This window comes from Gracilinanus agilis, chromosome 6 (assembly GCF_016433145.1).
Source record: "Gracilinanus agilis isolate LMUSP501 chromosome 6, AgileGrace, whole genome shotgun sequence".
In the NCBI taxonomy this organism is placed as follows: domain Eukaryota; kingdom Metazoa; phylum Chordata; class Mammalia; order Didelphimorphia; family Didelphidae; genus Gracilinanus; species Gracilinanus agilis.
This window is the reverse complement of record NC_058135.1, coordinates 155,611,019-155,629,593: the sequence shown is the minus strand read 5'-3', so window position 1 is coordinate 155,629,593 and position 18,575 is coordinate 155,611,019. Positions and strand designations below refer to the sequence as shown.

The 18,575-nt window shown below is 32.9% G+C and overlaps 1 protein-coding gene across 18 annotated transcripts in view; it reads left to right on the top strand.

Moving 5' to 3' along the window:
* The window catches only part of ADGRL3 (adhesion G protein-coupled receptor L3), a 525,728-nt gene that overhangs the window by 371,248 nt on the left and 135,905 nt on the right, over positions 1 to 18,575 (top strand). For all 18 annotated transcript variants that reach the window (XM_044681578.1, XM_044681583.1, XM_044681575.1 and 15 more), the window contains 2 exons: positions 2 to 210; positions 915 to 1,091. In XM_044681578.1, coding sequence (XP_044537513.1) covers positions 2 to 210; positions 915 to 1,091 — 386 coding nt within the window. The remainder of the gene's footprint in view (position 1; positions 211 to 914; positions 1,092 to 18,575) is intronic.

The window sequence follows — 18,575 nt, the reverse complement described above, 5'->3', positions numbered from 1 at the left end:
GGAGAAATCAGAGTGGCTTTTGTCCTGTATAACAACTTGGGTCCTTATTTGTCCACGGAGAATGCCAGTATGAAGTTGGGAACAGAGGCAATGTCCACCAATCATTCTGTCATCGTCAATTCCCCCGTTATTACAGCAGCAATAAACAAAGAGTTCAGTAATAAAGTTTATTTGGCTGATCCAGTAGTGTTTACTGTTAAGCATATCAAGGTAAGACAACAGCACATGTAAATTTATTTTGATTATCAAATTCATTCACATTTTTAATAATTCCTTTTATAAAACAAATTTTAAAATTGAGTTTGTTTCTTTTTTTAATTACTCTTGTTTTATACTCTGACAAATTCAGCAGCTATGGATTGTGCTGCTGCCTTTTCCCTTCCTTAAGCTGTTTATTTGGGGAAAAATATTTTTCTTTTATATTTTGTATCACATAAGTTAGACATTAATTTGACTAGAAAATATTTTTTTAAAAACATCCAATGTAGTAAATTATATAGAAAATTATTTTATTAAAACTCTTATGAATGTTATATATGGTAGATCTTCAGAGAATAAGACAAATTTCTCATGACCATGAGATATTAGTACCAAAGTTAATTGCAGAGAATAATTAATTCTCTACTTTGTAGGTTAAATGAGTGGATATGGTAGTAAGGCATTAAAATTTGGTTACCATTGAAATGAATCATTAAAAGACCAGATCTGCTATTATAAAAATAAACAATCCCACTTATCATAGAATAGATGAATGTCTACATATATTTAATATGTGTATATGATATGTTATACATTATATATATACATATATATAATAAAACTAGAATCATTAGAGTAAAAAGTTGGATTTGGAATCTGTCCTCTTAACTTTTATTATTTAAAAGTTATTTGCTTTGCAAATTTCTTCCTTATAGCAATCTGAGGAAAATTTCAACCCTAACTGTTCATTCTGGAGCTACTCCAAGCGCACAATGACAGGCTATTGGTCAACACAAGGCTGTCGCCTCCTGACAACAAATAAAACACATACTACGTGCTCTTGTAATCACCTAACCAACTTTGCTGTATTGATGGCACATGTGGAAGTTAAGGTAAGATACTGTAAAACTTTACAATATTAGGGCTAGAGAGAAGATTGTATGCCGCCAAATCCAATATTCACTCAGACACTTTGATTTAATCACTATGCAAGAATACATGCTATTCTTGTTTTTAGTTTCTCAAAGAGAAATTGGGAATGTCTAGGCGTGTGCTCTTTTTTCCCCCCCATTATTCTGTTCAGGAATTTCTTCCAGTTATCTATAATGGATCATTTTGCTGATTCTTTGAATAGTCCTCTCATTCCCCCCATAAAAATCTGATCTAACATATTAGAAAACTGACATTGAGGGAAGCACCTTCCCCCTTTTCTTTTTTGTTTTCCAGAATTAATAATTTTATTTCTATAAAGTTTACTTAAAGATGTAATACACCGCACTTCTTTCAATTTTGTGGCTTTGTTCCATGAACTGTCTAGTATTTTTTTGGTTTATCTAAAGAATTCCTAGTTCTAGAAAATAAAATAGTGGCGTTTTAATTGTTTTTTTCAACAAATGAGATTATAGAACTTTTGTCTGAAATTATGGGTAAAATATCTTGAATATGAGGATTATTTAATTTAATTAATTACATTATTTAAAATTTATACAGTTGCATGAGTTTTGGAAATGGCAAATCATTTCTGTTCTGAGGAATTATTTAATTACTTTGTTCATGAGTATTTTATTCCTGATAATAAGATAAATCTTATAGAATATAATACTTAATTTTTTAATCTTACTATTTCATCTCTATTTCTTTTCAAATATGATATTCTTTAACTTCTAAAGTTTAATTTATTTTAATAGAATTATTCATCATAAAACAAAATGAGAATGAAATAATACCCATTGACTAAAGTTTTAGAGTATTATCAAAGTTTTTTTAAACCTTTTTAATGGATTTCATTGATATTTTTTCCTTTTATATCAACTCCATTTCCATCTACATCCCTCCCAGTGGTCAAAGAATATAGTTATTATCATTTTTTGCATTATTCTAAATTAATTTCAAGAATGCTTATACAGTGACACTGGGCAAGTCACTTAACCCTGTTTGCCTGAAAATAAATAAATTCATTGAATAAAATAATAGTAAATGGATAAGGACTTTTTTGCCAGAACATTTTCTAGCTAAATTCCATTGAAAAGCAAATGTTGTAATAGTTGTTTTGTCTTTCAGTCATGCCCAACTCTGTGATCCTTTTTGAGTTTTTCTTTGTAGATACTGGAATAGTTTGCCATTTCCTTTTCTAGCTTATTTTATAGATGAGGAAAGGAAGCAGATTAGGTTAAATGACTTATAAAGGGCCATATGGCTGGAGGGTGTCTGAGGCCAGATTTGAGCTTAGGTCTTCTATCTACTTTGCTACTTAGCTTCCCCTTGAAAAGAGAATAATGAATTAATAATAATAACTTTGATTTAAATAGCATTTTGACTGGATTTTCTAGAATATTCATAGAGCACTTCTAAATTTGCAAGTTCCTTTGTATAGATTAATTAAAGCTATGTTTCAATAAAAAAATTAAAATGATTGTACAAATTCTTAGCTCCATCAACAACTTAAGTGTTCCTACCTTTCTACAACCTTCCAATGTTCATTATTCTTCTCTTTTCCCATTTTTGCCAGTATTTTTTTAGGTAAAAAAATAAAATGAGGTAAATGAAGTAAAATAATTAGTATTATTTTTATTTATGTTTCTTTTACTCTTATTAATTTGGAACATTTTAATGCAGTCATTAATAGTTTATAATTCTTTAAAGACCTCTTTGTTCTTTCCTTCTTTATTTAATATCTTTTGGACTTATATAATTTTTGTTAGTGGCCTATAAGACTTGGATATCAGACCCTTATCATAGATGTTTGAATTTTAAAAAGCATTTTTTTCAATTAGTCTTTGTCAGTTCAATTAGTCCTTGTCAAATAATTCTTTCCTAAATTTTTAAAATTTAGGACATTTACACTGGTTTGTTATTCTTCTAGCATTATGGTTAGAGCACCACTATTTTTTTTTACAATCAAACAAAAAGCATTTATTAAGTGCCCATTATATAGCAGGCACAGTGCTGAGTTCTAATAAAATAAAGAAGAGTAAAATAGCCCCAGTCCTAATGGAATTCACACACTAACATTACATACATCAACAACAATAGTAGCAGCAACAAATCAAAAGAATAGCTATCACTTATTTAGGACCCCTAGTTTGGGTTTTTTTTTAATATTCTGTTCCCTGAATCCAAACCAAAGTTTGAAATATTTTCTTGAAATCACTAGTTTTAGGAAAAAAATAAAACCAAAAAATTATACAGATTCACTAAGTCTTAAGAAACATTTTTAAAAATTTCTTTTAGCAGGCCTAGAGACGGGAGGTCCTAGGTTAAAATCTGGCCTCAGACACTTCTCAGCTGTGTGACCTTAGGCAAGTCACTTGACCCCCATTGCCTACCACTCTTCTGCCTTGGAGCCAATACACTGTATTGACTCCAAGACGGAAGGTAAGGGTTTAAAAAACTTTTTTTCTTTTAGGACACCTTTTTCTAATAACACATTTGTTTCATATACCCTATAAATTTCTAGGAAGATATTACTTGTATTTTTTTGCCAGATTAAAAAAGAAAATCAATTATTTTAATTCTAGATAAAAGATGGAAAAGTATTTAGATTATCTTGTTCAATCTTTTATTAACAGATTGAACAAATTCTGGAATCATAGTCACAGAATTTCAAATTTGAAAGGGAATATAGGGCTATCAGTCTAATTCCCAGGGAAACAAAAATTTCTTCTACACTATACCAAACAGCCTAAGTCACTGCCTAAAGCCCTTCAGTAAGGAGGAAACTTCTACCTTCTGAAGCAAACCATTCTCCTATTCAATATCCCTAATTGTTAGGATGTTTTTTTCTTATATGGTATCTTTTGTTCTCTGATGCTAGTTTCCCTGACTGAATCAAGCAGAAGGGAATCTAATCCTGTTTCCACATATTAGCACTTAAAATACTTCAGGATAATAATTTTGACTCCTCCAGGAGCCTCCATGTTGAGGAAGTAGCCAAGCCAACTATGCTTACTCCTCTCATAGATCTGTAGGTGACTTCTAAAATTCTTCTTCCTCCCTTCCTTCCCTCTCCCCTCCTCCTCCTTTTCTGATCCTATTTATGTTTTGTTTTCTCTCATTAGAAAGTAAGCTTTTTTGAAGGCAAGGACCATCTTTCATTTAGCTTGTGTTTGTATTCTCTATGTCTGGAACATGTCAGACCCTAATGGTTAACATGTAACCTTTTTTTTCACTATAGCTAGGTTCTGATGAGTATAAATAATAATAGTCATGTGTTTGAAAATTCCTAGTATATGAAGTGATAATTAAGTAAAACATAGTAGTTGGTTTTAATCCAACTGGAAATGTCAGTGCAAAATCAAACAATGCAACCACTTCAGGAGATTCAGTAATCACAGTAATTGGACTTAGCTGTCCTTTTCAGGTTCTTTGCAGCCATTTAACTAGTTATGAATACATCTTAATGCACTTTTTATCTTCATCTTATTTACATTAGGAACATGAGATACTTTGTCAAATATTTTGCTAAATTCTAGGTAAATTGTATCTGCAATGTTATCCATATCTATCATTTGTTCACCCTGGAAAAATAACAAATGGATTTAGGAGTGGCTTGTTCTTGTTGATGCTCCTTTGATTTTTTTTGATCACAGCTCCCTTTTTGGATTTTTCACTAAGCATTTATTTGACACTATGATCTAGGTGCATTAGTAGATTATGGTACAAGGACCAAACATGGTCTGCTGCTTGCTTTTATAGGGACTGCTAGCTAAGAATTTCTTTTTTTTACATTTTAAAATAGAATAAAACTTTACTTAACATGTAAAAGATCATTCTTAACTCATGGGTGGCTCGTCTGACATAGTATGCCACTCCCTTAATCTAGAATGTTGCTAGAAATCAATCAAACTCAAAATCTTGTAGTTTGAAGATTGTACTTTCTTCTTAGTTTTAATAATCAGGATAATACTTGCTCTCCTCAAATTGGGGTACCTCTCATTTTCCATATTCTTTCAGTGATCCCAAGGGGCTTACTGCTGCAAAGAACTATCTTTTTAATAATACCATGATCTTCCTGGAAATATGTTATGAGTAAAAATCAGGGTATACCATGACTCAGAATAAATCTAAAGGTAAATGACTCTAGAGGTAGGAGAAATCTACATAATGAGTATAAAGCTGAAACATACTATTAAATGAAGATGTGTTCATAATCACAAATGATAGAAGAGTCTTAACCAGGGACATGTATGGCTGGAAAAGTGAGAATAAAGGAAAACAAGAAGGCGACCTGAGTGCTATACTACTTTTGAAATATCAAAAGAATAAGATGCACACTTGACACGCTTTTATTGAAATATCTATGAAGGTTTCATGGAAACACTTGGATAAGAATCTGGTAGGAGAAGAAGGCTTTAGGCAATGTGCCATACTAGTGAATATAAAGCATTCACACTGACAAATAAGATCTTAGATCCATTGTTATATTATGATTAGAAACCACTTGTGATCATAAGTATATTCACAGATGTTCTAACACTGTGAAATCTTGCTTTTACGAGTTCCCTTCTCATCTGCAATTTAAATATTTTTCTTCTTTCCATTAAATGCTGACCGCCATTAAATCTTTCCATTAAATCTGCCTCAAACATCTCTTCATTTTCATTTGATCAGGTTTTACCAGAGCTGAAAAAATTCTAAGGCCACAGAAGAGTTTGTTTCTCCCTTTTGTTCTATTTTGAAATCTGTATCTAAGCAACTAGAATGAGAAGTACATTAAATAGCTGTGACTACATTTTGAAGATTGACTCAGGTTGGGCACTCAGCATCTTCTCAACTCAAACACAGTTGTGTCTTTCCTATGATTGGAGAACTTAAAGGCAGAGCCTAAAATTTGAGCTATCCTTCCTGACTTTTCAAGATGAAAATTATTAGATATTCTATATCATGATTTTTCAAAGCATGGCTATCATACTGGTCAGTGCTTCACTGAATTGAAATGGATTTCATTGGCTATTTAGCTCAGTATGGTCCAGAACACAAATCTCTATGGCATTCCTGAGAAGTGTCTAAACTCCTCCCCAGACCCTCTTTTAGTGACTCAGAACTTTCCTGGTAATTCCATTTTCTGGAATACTTCTATTTGGCTTTGACTACACAAAGCTGCATGTCCTTTGGTCTCCTCCCCTCCCTCCACTTTTATTTCTTCCTTTTATTCATTGTATTCTTCCTTTAAGAATGTAAGCTCCTTGATACAAGGACTTTCTTATTATTTGTATCCCCATACTTGACACATAGTAAGTGCTTAATAAATTTTTTTTATATTGAATTGAAGTAGATTTTCACCTGACAATGAGGAATAGCCTACTCGATTGTCATTAATTTTTTGCTTAGGAAATATTGAAACCAAATTGATAATACCCTATTTCACTAAGACAATTTCATGGAGAGGACTAGGAACAGTCAAATTTTGTTACCTGAAAAAGAAAAGAAATATCTTTGAACAAAAATGACTTAAAATTATTCCTTTTTCATTATATATGTGAGAAAATAGTTCATGCAAGAAGCTCAAGCCTTTAGGCATATACTCATGAATTAGCCAGGATTACTTAGCATGTAAAAAACAACTTTTTACTCTTTTTTACTCAAATGCAGTTAACTATTAGTTCAGAATGAATATCCTTAATCTATGGTAATTTGTAGTGCTTAATGCTTTGTAGTAATTTTACTCACTACTTAAAACTTGAATTTCCAATTTGTCTCATAGAACAGTGATATTTTTACTTATCTTGTGTAAGTTAAGTTTTGCAAGGATTTAACTTAACTTATACTTGATAATTTCAATAGAAAATCCTACTTAACTAGCTAAGAATAGCAATTCTTAAGAGTTAAAAAAAATTTGAATCAATAAAGTATTAAGGATATGGATTCAAGGTGAAGATTAATGTCTGATTATATCAGATTCAGAAAGGAAATATATTGTTTCTGCATGTTACCACTTGCCAGAGATAAGAGGGAAAAAAAGATCTCTTTCCCCCAACAAATGATAGGTTAGACATAAAAGGACTGACTTTTGGAAATTTAGGCTTTAATCTGAAATACTTTTCAGTTCACAAAGAAATGCCAGTGGGAAAAATGCAGCCTAAAATTTGAGCTATCCAACTTGACTTTTCAAGATGGAAATCATTAGATATTCTATACCATGATTTTTCAAAGCATGGCTCTCACACTGGTCAGTGCTTCACTGAATCTTAGAATTGAAATGGATTTCAAAGGCTATTTCATTTAGTATAGACAAGAACACAAATCCTTATGGCATTCCTGATAAATGTCTACCTGGTTGTTTCTTAGACACCTCAAGTGAGGGGGTGCCCATTCCTTCAGGTAGTTAGTCCATTCTTCTTTTTGGTAACTCTAATTATCAGAAATGTTCCCCACAATTCCTGTGCCCTGCCCATCACATGTCAAAACCAAATCTGCCTCTCTATTTTCTAGTTTTGCCTTTTCTGGACAAAAAGAAATCTAATTCTTTCCTCACAAATTAGTAGGTTTCTAAAGGCTATTTGCAATTTTGGCTTTCTAGATTACTGAAGCAGTCATCATTATACTGTGGGACTTCAGGTTTTAAGGGGACATGTTTATTAAACTCTTCTGTCTGTCGATAGTCGAATGTATCCCCTTCAGTGCTATGTAATCACTTACTGTCTGTAACTTTAAGTTAATGTGAATAGCACTTCTTTTAAATCTATAAAAAAAACATTAAAAAGTTATAGAGTTTTAATTACAGCCACTCAAGGGTACAAATGTATGTGTCCAAGTAGGAGAATAAGGTGGTGTGCTATTGTATGAAGATAATTCTTTAGAAGTCCTGTGAGTTATGGATTGTATTTTAATTATTAGAATAGTGAGGTAAAGCTCTGGTTCATTCCTTTCGTGATTGATAGCCATCTGGTTTCTTAATCAGTGTAGCTATATATCTCTGTCTTAAGTGGGGAGAAATACCAATTATTGACCAGACAAGGAATGATTTATCTGAGGTTTTTCAACAGGGAATTTGTGGGATCAATTCCTAGTTGAACAAGGAATATTGCTCAATTGAGAAGAAAGATTTTGTTTTTAATACTCTGTCTACAAAAGAATTAAATGACCCCAAAGCCACCTTATTTTGCCTAATCCACTATGTATTTGCTATGGATGGATTCTCAAATTTCAATGAATCTAAAAGAACTCAGTGTGTCTTTATACTTTCTCATTTCTGTGATGCCACATTTCAGTTATTTACTTCTCTCTCTTAAATCCTCTCCATCAAAAAGTCTTTATACATGCAACTCACACTTTTTAGGCAGGGTTTGCTCTAATTTTCATTATTCAGAAGTTGGAAAATGACTTATCATTTCTTCCATGCTGGGCAACCTCAAAGGAATTTTATAAATAAATACATGAAGTCATGTTGGTTTATTTCATTCCCCAGATGAGCTTTTTTCAGGTGAGATGTTACACGTCGTCATGAATTTTTACAGTTACAAATACCAGCAAATGTTAATCTAGAATTTCTTAGGTAAAAATCTACACTGATTAATTCCTACAAATGGTAATTAAAGGAGAACTAGATTCAGCTGCTGACTAAAATATGATGACACATCTGTTCAGTAAAGTAGCAAAACTAATGCCTTGTTAAGAAAACTATAGAAATAATGACCATCGAAATCCCATGACAGGTATAAAATTGCCATGCTTAATCACTGGTTATCAAACTGCTAACTTTCAGCATGCTTAATATATCATGTAAAGTACCCTATAAAGTGTGCTATTTTCATAATTTTCAGACAAGTTAAAAGTAAAAAAATGAGAATTTTGCTCTAACCTGTTTCAAGACCATAAAATAAATGAAAAATCATTGTTACCCTGAAAGTCCTAAAGTGAATATTCACATTAAAAAGCTTTCTACCAAAAAGGTATTAAACAAAAAATAAAAACTACAGAAAAACTCCTTCATCTAAGATGAAAAGTTGAGAAATTCATTAAAAATACTTTCTTTAAAAGAAGCATAAACATCTGTCCAATATTAGCATCTTGTATGTGAGCACAGATAGATGAAAGCTCAGTTGGATTTGGCAGTTTATGAATAGAAATGAATAGGAATTATTACTCAGGAACCTCTGCAGAGAGTTTCTGAAGTCTGAGTTACTGGAAGTGCCAATAATAACTATTCACTATACTATAAACAAAAGACTTATTTTTAAAAAAATGTTTATTCTCTCTAGCATATTTTTCTATAACTTTCATGTCTTAGGACAAGAAAAGACCTCTTGGGAAGAATGAAATTAGAAGTATTCTGTCTGGTAGAATATTATTTGCAGATGGGACATTAATAATTATTTCATTAATATTATGAATCACTAAATTTACCTAAACTGCACAAATTCAACGATAGTTTACTAAATTTTATTAAGTTCTTTTCCCAGGCCTTATATTGGATGCTGATGTTAGAGTAAACAGGAAGTAGTCTGTACCCTGCCTTCAAGGAACTTATAACTGTGTCAGGAAGATGTTATATGCAAAATTATGTTATATTTAATACATGTAGAACTGAAGGTATGTGGTTCAATAGTTACTGATTTTTATCACCTTTTTCAGGCTCTTTTACTCCAAGAGTTTGCTATTTATTTCCTTCCTTTTTAGATGTTTTGAAAATCAACCCTTCAGTCTCCTAAAAATTGTGTCATACCAATATTTATCTTTCCTATAAGTATATTTAATCTAGTCCAATTGCCTTCCCCTTTTGTTTGTTTTGTATTTGTATATATGCATATATTTATGTAAAATTTCTTTATGTAGCTAGAACATCAAAGATTGTGATGTTAGTGTGAAAATATAGTGCCTCTGTCATTGACAGGAAACAGTTTGGCAATCTTGTCAGATCTTTTCCCTTTTTCATCTATATGTTTTCCATTTCACAATTTCATTTTTCAAAGCTCTCAGTATGATCTAGCTATATTGGATCTCCTTCTGTGCTCTCTGTAAACTTGTTTTTTTTACATTGACTTTTCATTGTTTTGCAATATAAGGTCATGATAAAAGTTAGACAATTATTAAAGTGCATGAGAGAGATTCAAGAAAGAAAGGATCACATCTAAGTGGAAGGCTTTATTAAGTAAGTAGTCCTTGACTTGAGCTTTATAAGAGGGGGATTGTAATAGATAGAGATTAGAGAGGAAAATATTTTTGAGAAATAAAGAATGCATGTTTAAATTAACCAAAGAAAGGAAGGAGCTAGACAATAGCAGTCAGTTGTGAGAGGTCCCATTATCTGGAGCTTAAAGTACATGAAGTTTAATGAAAAATAAAACTGGAAATATATGTTTGAGCTAGATGAGTCAATCATCTAGTTAGATGAGCTAGAGAGCTTGGAGTATTATGTTAAAGTGTTTGTGTGTTTTTTGTGATGTTATTAATGATTTCTTCACAAGAGAATGAGACGATCATACCTATGTTAGGTGAATGTCAGTCAATGGGTGTGAAGAATGAATTGAAATAGGGAAAATTTACAGGAAAGACTATCTTTCACAAGGCTGTTTCAGTAGTCCAAGTAAGAGTTAATGCAAACCTACGTCTAAATGGGCAAGCCTATATTAAAGGTCAATAGAATCGTAACATTTTAGCACTGGAAAGGACCATCATAAAATCTAGTCAAATGAAAAAGAATTTGAAAGACATTGAAGATATAAAATGAAGAATTATAATTAGTTAAATGTTCATTAAATTTGAATTGATATGAGAACAAGACAAAATAGTTTGTATGATTAGTGAAGGATGGTGGAGAGAATTTCTTCTATTAAGGGAGTTGTATTAGATGAGATCCCTTCCAGTTCTAAATTCCATGAACTATAAGACCACGGGTGAAAGTACTTTGTAGTAGATAATGGTATGGTAGGGGACACAATCTAGGACCCCCTTTGCCCAGGACTCTAAGCAGTTAAATCAGATGTCCCTGAATATTTAGTCTTAACAATATGCATGTCTATGTCCATATTCTCCTAGTTTCTTGTCGAATCTCAGAACCTGTGCTTTGAGATGAGGTCCAATTCCTGGTGCCAAAGATAAACTTGGGTTGATGGTCAGTGCGGGAATTTTAAAAGATTCATTCCTGTACTGAATTGTGAACTCAGTATACTGGAGTGTCCTGAGAGATTTCTCTGACAAGTGTGGAGTGTCACTGATCTGCTTCCTACTTTGGGTCCCACAGTCTCTTCATACATTTGCTGCTGATGAGTGAAAGTGAGTCCAGGGAAGCTCGAATTTTATTTGTAGTGCTGTGATTAACCAGTCAAGGAGATTTGGGACATTTGATCTGGACAATTAACCTCTACAGGACTCAGAGTAAAGGACACATAGTTTTGATATCTCTTTGATGAAATGTATTATCTCACAGATGGAATTGTGGACTGCCTGCTTTGATGGCATTTTATGTGTGAATATTCTACTGTAGTCTGCTTTTGACAGGGAACATCTAGGGTATGATATCTGTTGAACCTTTTAGAATGAATTTGCCATGGAGGTGCCCTTTCAAGGGAGAATGACAAATATAGAGCAAAGGATTTTAAATCACACCATTTAATAGAAGGAAATCAAGATTTATGGTCTTGAGAAGGAAGACATAGTAAGTGTTTTTGAGTAGTTGAAGGTTTCTGATATGAAAGAGGGCTCACGCTATCTTTTCTTGGCTCCAGGAGAAAAACTAGAACCAAGAGAAGTAATAGAAGGAGAAATTTATACAATATAAGTAAAAAAGTTATAAACAGGCCTGTCCAAAGAAAAATGGGTTCTTTCCAAATATGAGACACTCATTCCTCGAAATCATGAAGTAGAGCCTATTTAATAGCTTAACTAGATCAGATACATTGCAGAGGGGATTTTTGCTCCAATTTGGATTGAAAATTACAACTTCTGGGGTGCCTTGAATCTGAGTTTCTCTGATATGGTGGGATGTAGAATATTTAAGAATGATCTATATCAAGGTAGTTGTGGAAATATGGGAGCTGATCAAAAGGGCACACAGAATCTGAAGAATTGCCTACACTAGTGTAGCAGGAAATAAAGAAGAGAATCCAGTGTAGGAGACAGAAAAATTTCCCAAAAGACAACTGAAGATTTGATCATAGTTCTATAACTTTGTGTCTAGACTTTTAAAATCCATTCCTTTTTTCTATCTCTTGCCTTCTTTGGGGAAAGAAGAAAAAAAAACTACTGTTCTGAATGCTCAATAACTGTTGCTTTGTTCTGGTTTTCATGAAAAAAAATGTTTGAAATTGTTCAAAAGAGGTTTTAGTCCTTTGAAAAAGCAATTGCTGTCAGGAGAAGCCAGTTTGGCTAACTGTCACTAATCCTTAGAGGAGCAGAGGGGAGTAGATTCCTTCTATTGTGTGCTAAACAACCTGAGCTAGAGACTTAGAAGGAATGCCTTGGAGGAGACATGGACTCATATGTCCATCAACCACTAAAATGGTGCCAACTCTTTTTTTGATAAAAGTAAAAAGGGAGGGGAGACTGGATAGCCACATTTTCTCTGTGAGATCAATTTCTACCATACAGGACGCAAGGACAAAAAAGAGTTTTACTCCCATAACAAAACCCAAAAAGAGCAGTCTAAAAGGACAGAAAAGTTCTAATTACAGCAGTGAGAAACATGAGAGACTTTCACACCTAAAGCTGATAGCTTTTTTTCCGAATCATTTCTTTACCTTTATCACATTCTACTTTGTAGTATACATGTTTGGCATATGTATGTACCTTGCCTAGTCTCCATTAAATTACAAAATATTTTGATAGCCCTAGACTATTGTTATTTCTTCTCTTTGTATTTCTAGACTGAGATCATTATTTTTATTTATGAACAATATTTTGTTAAATTTGTATTTATTTTTAATGAATTAAATTCAATAACTTACCAACCTTCCCCATATCCCCAAGAAGGAAGGTAATATGATACAGGTTTTACATATGTTAAGATATACATATTTTCTTGTTCATCATATTATGAAAGGAGACACGACACTTACACTGGAGAAAAATCCATGGAGAATGGTATGCTTCATTCTGCATTCAGACTTTGTCCTTCTATGGCAGCAGATAGCTTTTTTATCATGAATCCCTTGGAGCTGTCCCATATAATTACATTGCTGACAATAGTTAACTCATTGACCAATGATCATTGTGCTTTATTGCTGTTACTCTGTACAAAGTTCTCCTGATTCTGCTCACTTCACTTTTCAACACTTCATATCCAGATTTTTTTATGATCATGTTATTTGTCATTTCTTATGGCACAATAATACTCTATCATAATCCTATGCCATAACTTGTTCATCCAATCCCCCATCCAATTTATTTCTTCAAAAGTTTTTCATTTTCATATGATGGAAAAATGATCTGTTTTGTCTTTTGAATAGTATACTTTTTAAAAGCCTAAGAATACCTTTTGCTTTCATGTTTGATGGAATGTGCCATTTCATTTCCTTTAATTATTTATATGTGATAGGCTGTCTGGGATGGTGGATAGAGAGCTGACCTCCAAGTTAAAAGGCCCTGGGTATATCCTGCCTCTGATAAAGACTGTTTATGGATGACTTAACCTCTCGCTGCCCCTGGATAACTGTGTAAGACAATAACTTACAAAAAAAAATAGTGGGTCAGCATTGACAGAAGAGATCTTCAAAAGGAAGAAAGGGTTCCCTAGACCAATAAGATCACAGGGATAGGCAAATTTGTTTAAACAGATGAGGGTTTTGTTTTATTTTGGTCCTGACCTATAATTTCAAAATAGTGCCACATAAATATGCATCAGCAGTTTATTTGAAATTTTAGAGGTTTTCTTTGGAGGTACCAAAAGGCTGACTTGTCTAGAGCCAGTTATATAGCTTATATGTGTCAAAGTTTAGTCTTGAATTCTGGTCTTCCTGACTTCATGGCCATCCTTCCTTCTCTCCCCTTTTTTTTGGTTGGGTCATACATTTTTTAATAATCATTTTCTGACATTTTGCAGTCGTCTCTCCATCCTTCCCTCCCATACCTCCTCTTCAAGATGGCCAAACATGTAAAATAGGATATACATATGGCCAGTCTTTAATCTATAGTACCATGTAGCATTTTTCCTTCTAACATTTATCATAATTTATAGTAACATTAAAATTTAATTTGTTTTAGAAAAGGAAAACTTGGCCATTGATGATTGAGAAATAGAAACATCAGTTACTGTCAGTTTTTCAATTATAGATCTTACCTGAAGACAACTGCAATTAGAAGCTATGATGAACATATAAAACCCCTAAGAATAACCCATAGTTTGAACCTGTATTTCAGTCATAAACTCCTTAGATATCTTGGTTCCAGTTTCATGGGGATGTGGCTGGTTAAGTCGACATAGAGAGAATTAATGTCATAGGCATTTTGGAATGACAGTAAGATCCAGACCAGCAAAATGTATTTTGGTATAATCTAGCCCAACTCTTTCATCTGACAGATAAGTAAATTGAAGTCAACAAGAGGCGAAGGGACTTGTTCAATGTCATACAGGTAGTATTATGATTTGAACCTATGATTGCTAGCTCCAAATCTAGTGTCCATTCTGTACTTTGTTTCAGGTGTTTCTTCTGTGTAACAAGCAACATTCTTTAGTGGCACTTTTTAACTTGTTTAGTCATTTCAATTGTGTCCAACTCTTGGTGGCCCCATTTGGGGTTTTCTTGGCACAGATAATGGAGTGCTTTGCCATTTTCTTTTCAAGTTTGTTTAACAGATGAGGAAACTGAGACAAATAATGCCTTCTTCACTATGCAGACTTGGCATTCTCTCCATGGTGCCCCCTAACCACCCCTTTTAACACATTCAGAAATTTATTCCAAGTATTTAATGAAGTACTTTCAACTCCTATATTTTTGGCCAATTGCTTATAAACATGCCTTTCTCCTATCTAGCACTTTATCATTTACCATTTCTTTTCCTAATGATGACCAAGTGAACAAGTTAGTGTAAATATTACTAGCATTCTGCTTTTTCAGATGAGCTTATGCTCTAGTAGAGTGACCCCATTTGAACTTGAGTTCTGTAGTAAGCATATCAAAGAAGTTCAAGAACATGATTTTGAATGCTGGCTCTACTACATAAAACATGTGTGAACATGTGTGATCTTTAAGAAGATGACCTTCAAAGTTGCAGCTCTGCAGCCTTTTCCCTACATGTCATCAGAGAGATTAGTTAACTTATCAATGCCACAAAGCTAGTTAGGACCATTGGCCAATGTCTTGCCCAAATTTTCTGCTAAAAGCATCCGGAGATGCATTTTATAGTACAGTATGCTATTTCTCTCTTAGTTTAACTTATCCAGATTTCATAATGCTCATCAAATTGTTCAGATTAGGGGACCAAAATGAAAATTGGTTTGGTGGCCTCATAGAAATCCTTACTGGTTCACTATTTTCCTAGTACATTTTGGGAACTGTTTCTTCAGTCAGTAACTGTTAGTTCCAAGCTAGCTTTAATTATATTTCCTCTGTGATTTTGTAAAGCTTTGAATCAATTCTTTTTTTTTTTGGAAAATGTCTTGTATATTATATCTCCTGTAGTTCTTCCCTCAGCTTACATTGTAACTCTTTAAAAAACAAAAACCAATTACACTTGGCATAATATTTTTTTTTCCTCTGAAAGGCTTCTCTGCCTAAACTTTGGCAGGCGTGGTTCTCATTTGATTAGCTTTGTATCCTTCCCACTGTCTCCATTATATTTTTTTCCTATAATTAAATTCTAAATTTATGGCATTCTTTAGTACAACTATATAGTTTCCTGCATTTATTATAGTTCTACCTCTCCTTGCCTGCTTCTAGCTTCTTTCCTTTGTATTCTAAGCTCCTTTTAAATCACTATTTCAACATAGATTTTTTGTGTGTGAAAAAAATCATCAAACACCTACAGCTTTTGTATTTTTTTAAAAAAAGATAATTATTGTTCTAATCTACATAGTTTGGTCTATGAAGAGGAAAAAAGTGCTTTCAAGGGGGAGAAAACTTGAAGGTTCAAAGTTTAAATTTAATGTTACATTTTACATAGGGCTAAATGGAAGGCTCAAGAAAGAGTTGGTGGAAAGTACCATCCATAAAAAATAAACAGAACCATCCATAATCATCTTTTTTAAAAATTCTTTTTCAATATGAACTAGGTAAATATCAACAAACAAGGATGTTTCAGAATAGAGAGGAAAAATAAAATAGAAGATTGTGTGTGAAATTGCAAACTGTTATGTACAGTTTATCCCCCCCCAATACATAGTCTAGGGTATTTTTTTCCTTTACATACTTCAAATTTAAGATCATAGTTCTAACACTTCTCTGCTTATCTCTGTCCCCTTTAGACCTTTTTGATCTTCTCTTCTGTTTATTTTTTAAATTATTCATGGACACTCTCCTTCCTTTCTTCCTTTCACTTTTTTCTTCCTTCTTTTTATTATTATCACTACCCTATCCTTCCTCCCCAAAGCCCTGTCTATTACAAATAAATGTAGTCATGCAAAACAAATTCACACATCTATCATGTTTGAAAATGTATGTATTATTCTATGCTTTTTCTAATCCATTATATGAATACTTAGAAAGAAAGAAAGGAGAGTATGATTCATCATCAGTCTTTTGGAATCTTAATTGGTCACTGTATATACATAGTTCTTAAGTATTTCTTCATAATCCAGCACTTAGCACAGTGCCTGGCAAATAGTAGGTACTTAATAAATTCTTATTTGTTGATAATAATGTAATCATGTATAAATTGTTCTCCTGCTTCAGCTCACTTTACTTTAAATCAATCCAGTATACTTAAGCTTTTATGAATCAGTCCTTTTAGTCATTTCTCATTCCACGATAGTATTTTATTTATATTCACATATCATAATTTTTATAACATTTCTTCAGTTGATGGACATCTCTTTTATTTCTTATCTTTTGCTCTAACAAAAAAAGTATTACTATTAAAATTTTGTACATATGATTTGTTTTTCCCTTTCTTTTTCTCTTTGAAGGCATAAGTCTAATAGTGAGACACACTTTTAGGGTAATAATCCTTTGACCTGTTGGGTGAAAGATTATTTTCAGTGACCTTTTGAGTATGTCCCAAAGTGTTTTCCAGAATGGTTGAACCATTTCATAACTCCACTAATTGTGATTAGGGAGCCTTTTCTCCAATAGCCATTCAAAGAAGAAACCATAAATTCTTCATAGTGGCACCAGGTTCCTATGCAGATTATAAATGATAGGCAACATCATATAAAATGTCAAGGTCGTAGACTATAGTCAGGGCAGACTGTTTGGCTTTGGGGAAGTTGAAAAATCAGAACTGAATCACATAATCCTGACCCAGATGAAATTCTAACTTGTCTACAAGAAAAGAAAACAAACCTAAGTACTGAGGCATCAAGACTTTACAGATGGGATTTTGTGGCATCTAACTTTAACAAGCCATTACTAGACTCTGCCTCCCAAATAACAGCTTAGTAATGCTTTCTGGAACATTGGTTTAAAAATTCTTACTGAAAGAAATTGAGAATATACTTTAAAGTCATATGGAAAAACCCTGTCTTAAATCTTTAATAGTGATTCTTTAAAAATATGTCAAGGCTTTTTGCTGCTAGATTTTGTATTTTGAGGCCTCCAGGTGAAGGCTGAATGATAATTTGTGGGCAGAGAGATATTAGAGTGGTAATTCCTATTCAAGTACAGGTTAAACCAGATGGTATCTGAGATCCTCTCCCAACCCTACAACTCTAATTTGTGTTGATTATATACCAATTCAGAAATGATTTCTCTCATCTATGATGTTTTATGTCTTTGCAATCAAACAGTATTCTCAAACTATTGATGCCCTTTGAGATATGGTAAGACATGTTTCCTTAACCAAATTTCCTTGAAATGCATTTATTTTCTAAGAAATGCTTAATTCCTTTCTACGATAGATATGAAGTAACTTGAGGGTTGAGAATTATAAATTAATAAGTCAAAAATTTAACTTGCTCTCAATTATCTGAGAATTTGAGAGCTGCTAATTTTTTTTCAGGTATTACCTGCCTTTTTATTCTTTTTTACCAACCAAGATACTAGCCACTTCTGACTCAAGTCCAAACAAACAAAATATTGCCATGACAGCAGTGAAAGACACCCACCCACACCCACACCTATACCCACATACCATTCTTATAGGAGCTCCAAATAGGGAAAAATCTTAACAGGGCATCTCCCTACTATATAACAGAGAAAGATTTTAACTAGCTTTCAGAACCTATAGTCTGTTAGTTTTTAGAACCACTTGCAACACAGTACCAGCAACTGCTAGTGACCAGGTTCTATTTCCTCTCCCCAAATTATGTCCAGGTTTAGTTTATGTACAATGAAGTGAATGAATCA